Here is a 3,647-nt window from a genome sequence, read left to right on the forward strand (position 1 = left end):
CATGTTTCAGCTTGATAACAAAAAGCGTAGAGTATGAAAAGTGCTTGGAAGAAATGAGGGAGCAGCTGCAGATTTATCAGGTACGTTTCTGGCTTCCTGTGACTCTTTTGCAAAGTGAAGTCTTAATGTCATCGATGGTATTGTGCTGAATTGACACTGTCAGTGTTTTCAGTATTGTTTATTGAAAAAATAAAGTGCCACAGTTTGCCTCTTAGATGTTTTTTTATTAGGTGCAGATGAGTGAGATGAGACAGAAGTTTGAACAGGTCGCCACGGAGAACAGGAGGTAAAGAAGAGCACTTTACCTACTGCTGCTATTTTCTTGTGTGGTTTGGTGTTTTCTTTTCTGTCTTTTAAGCCTGGAACTCTTTTTCCTAAGGCTTGGAAATATTTGAATCTGCTTAATAGTTGAAGATTTCATACTCACATGCTTAATGTTACTCTGTCTAATATAGATTACAGCACCAAATTTAGCAGGCTTAGCCATATCTCTGCAAAAGAACTCGGTATTAATTTATACCCTTTTTATAGAACATATCTTGCTCAATGGATTCAAAAGTGAGCTAGGTGTATATGGGACATACTAATCAAAGGTACAGTACTTCAGTTCATTTAGAGAGAGTGTATTAGATAAATATTGCACTGAACTTGGTCTTTTGAATTTCAGGCTGCATGCAGAGTTGAAAGAGGCTCTTGAGATGCAGCTGGATGCTCTTCCTTTTATGCCCCTGGGAACTGCTATTCCTGCAGATGAAGAAATAGTGAGAAACCTTCAGGAACAGCTCCAACTGACTAATCAGGTGTGTGAGATGAAACACTTGTACTCTTCTGTTTCTTCTGTGCCTTGACAGATTAGGGAAGGATAGTTTGTTTCTTGGTTCAGTATTTGTTTATAACAGTTCCTTGACAGTATTTTGAGGCCTTCCTGATTGCACATAGCTTAAAAAAAAAAAAAAAAAAAAAAACTCAAATGCACCCATACTTACATTTTCAACTTCAAAACCTGAAGGAAGTTCCTTTCTAGTTCCATACAAGCAGAATTTTTTTGTGTTCATTTGTGCCTCTAACTTTACTTTGTTGAATTTCTGTCCAGAAGATGAATCAAATATTTTGTTGGATTGAAGTTATTGTGGTAGGGTGACTTTTTTTTATTTTTAATTAAAGTGTAATGTGAAATGAGCGGCAACTGTATGTGGAATACAGACAGTAACAGTTAGATCTGAATAGATCAGCAAAATGGCCTGAATATATTACAGAGATGATTCAGTTCTTTTGCAGTGGACTAAGCTGAGGTTAAATTGACTCCTGATTTTTGGTATTTGAGTATTATATATACTGTAGTCCTAAAGTAAAGAATTGCAAGTCTTTGACAGTTTCAGAATGTGAGTGGAGTTTTACTTTTGGTAGGAGCTATTAGAATAGTGCAGAACTTGCAGCTCCAGTCTAGATGGAATGTGATCTTGTAAACATCTGGGTTTTTTTGCCTCTGAGTTTGTTTTTCTGTGTGGTTGTAATGTGTGCAGAGAACAATAATAATTAAAAAAAAGCATTTCAATAGAAGTGTACTGTAAATATTTTAGAGACCTTTATTCTTTCTAGGAAAAAGAACAAGCAATAGAGCTCTGGCAGACTGTATCACAGGAGCTTGATCAACTCCAGCAGCAGCACCAGGAACACATGACTCAAACACAGATTCACATGGCTGAAAGACTGAAACAGCAAGTAACTTTCATGGACATTTTTGTTAGTTTTGGAATGCCTTCATACACTGCAGAGATTCTGCGTCTGTGTGCAGCCAAACCGAAGTGCAGTTTGTACCAGTATCATAGAGTCATCATAAAGCCATAGGATGGATTGGGTTGGAATGGACCTCAAGGATCATGACGTTCCATCCCTCTGCCACAGGCAGGGCTGCCAACCACTAGATCAAGTACTAGGCTGGGCTGCCTAGGGCTCATCCAATGGGGCCTTGAACTGCTCCAGGGACAGGGCGTCCACAGCCTCTCGGGGCAGCCTGTTCCAGCACTTCATCACTCTCTCAGTGAAAAACTTCCCCCCGACATTCTCGTCTAAATCTTCCCTCCTTGAGTTTAAATCCATTTCCCCTTTTCCTATCACTTATTTACCCACGTAAAAAGTTGATTTCCCTCATGTTTATAAGCTCACTTTAGATACTGGAAGGGCCATAATGATGTCTCCCCGCAGCCTTCTCTGCTCCAGTCTGAACAAGCCCAGCTCCTTCAGCCCATCTTCGTAGGAGAGGTTCTCCAGCTCTCTGATCATCTTTGTGGCTCTCCCCTGGTCCTGTTGTTGATTGTTTTCTGTAATAGTTGTTATCAAAAGTGGAGTGGTCAGATGTAGCCAGCGATTCAACAGTCAACAGGACAGATGGGGTTGGAAAGTTGGTTTCAGATATGTGGGCAGTAACTTAGGGAGTGCACCGTGTGCGTTTTGGTGCATGTAGAGAAGTACACGAGATAGACAAATATAAATAATCATCCTGCTGTTGTTCAATTCAAATATAAGTAGTTTCACTTACCTGTTGTCATTCAATAGAGAAGCTGAATAAACAGCTGAAAAATGAAGGTTGCTAATCTCCAATGTTTAGCATTGCGTTTCTTCAGCTGCTCCTTGGGAAGCCTTTAAGCTATTTGTTAGTGTCCTAGCTTGCTAGGTTAACTGGTTACACTTCAGGAAATTTTCTTTCAGAAACAGATATGCAAATTTTAAATTTATAACAGAATGCTGTTGGAGATTGAAGGGGCTGTAAGAGTCTACTTTTGATGACCAAATTCTTAGTGGATTTTAATGCCATTTTCTCAAGAATGAGATTGAGCAGCCTTTTATTCTTAAAAGCACTTTGTGTCTGCCATAAGACTTTTCAGCCGAATCAGCCGTGTTTTACATTTTGCTTTTAACAGAGGAGCAGGAAATAGCAATCAGAGGTAGGCTGAGTAGAATCACAATCTACGGAAAGCAGAGATGAGCTGTGAGATCCTTATTTATGCTGTCCAATCTCTACAGTGAAGTTAGTTGCTGGGTTAGGTTGCTTGCATGCATTTGACCATGAAACTGTGGTATAAACTGAACACAATTAATATAAATTCCAGCCGAGGGACTTAACTCTTGGCTGTCCTTTGAAGATGCTTAGTATGTTGCTGATGACTATTTTGTGTTATTCAGGTTTCCCTAGCAAGACAGAGCTAGAGTTTAAGTACAGTTTTCTATGTGGACTGTAGGTGTTCTATAAGGCAAAGAGTAAATAGAGCCTCTTCATGCAGGCAGACACTTATAATTCTTAGTGGATACATTTCTGCTACAGTGTTAGCAAAAAAGCTTACAGTATCACCATAATCTGTGTGGCTCTGAGAGGCGCTGCTTTTCTATTTTGCTATTAATTGCACGGGTTGTAGAAATTTGTAAGTGAATGAAATTCAGATACATTTTGCATTAGTAAATCTACTGCATACGTACATCAATTCTTTGAAAATGTTTTCCGTTGACTACGACTGTGATACTTAAACGTTCTTTGTTGGTGATGATTCTAAGAAGCTGAATTCTACCTTTTAGGATCGACTGGCTAACTTTCACCAGCTTACTTCACACCTGCATGCAGCCAGTGAGAAAACAGAATTGGTAAGTAAAAC

The 3,647-nt window shown here is 39.2% G+C and overlaps 1 protein-coding gene across 1 annotated transcript in view; it reads left to right on the forward strand.

Annotated features, from left to right (window-relative positions):
* Positions 1-3,636, forward strand: part of LOC122193574 (sodium channel and clathrin linker 1-like) — a gene marked incomplete at its 3' end in the record, with an annotated part of 5,111 nt that extends 1,475 nt beyond the window's left edge. Inside the window, exons 4-8 of the mRNA XM_042894410.1 lie at positions 11-80; positions 231-286; positions 668-800; positions 1,600-1,722; positions 3,571-3,636. Coding sequence (XP_042750344.1) covers positions 11-80; positions 231-286; positions 668-800; positions 1,600-1,722; positions 3,571-3,636 — 448 coding nt within the window. The remainder of the gene's footprint in view (positions 1-10; positions 81-230; positions 287-667; positions 801-1,599; positions 1,723-3,570) is intronic.
* Between the last annotated feature and the right edge of the window lie 11 nt (positions 3,637-3,647).

This window comes from Lagopus leucura, unplaced genomic scaffold, assembly GCF_019238085.1.
Source record: "Lagopus leucura isolate 7727_CA_CO unplaced genomic scaffold, USGS_WTPT01 35295-0_obj-0_obj, whole genome shotgun sequence".
Lineage (NCBI taxonomy): Eukaryota > Metazoa > Chordata > Aves > Galliformes > Phasianidae > Lagopus > Lagopus leucura.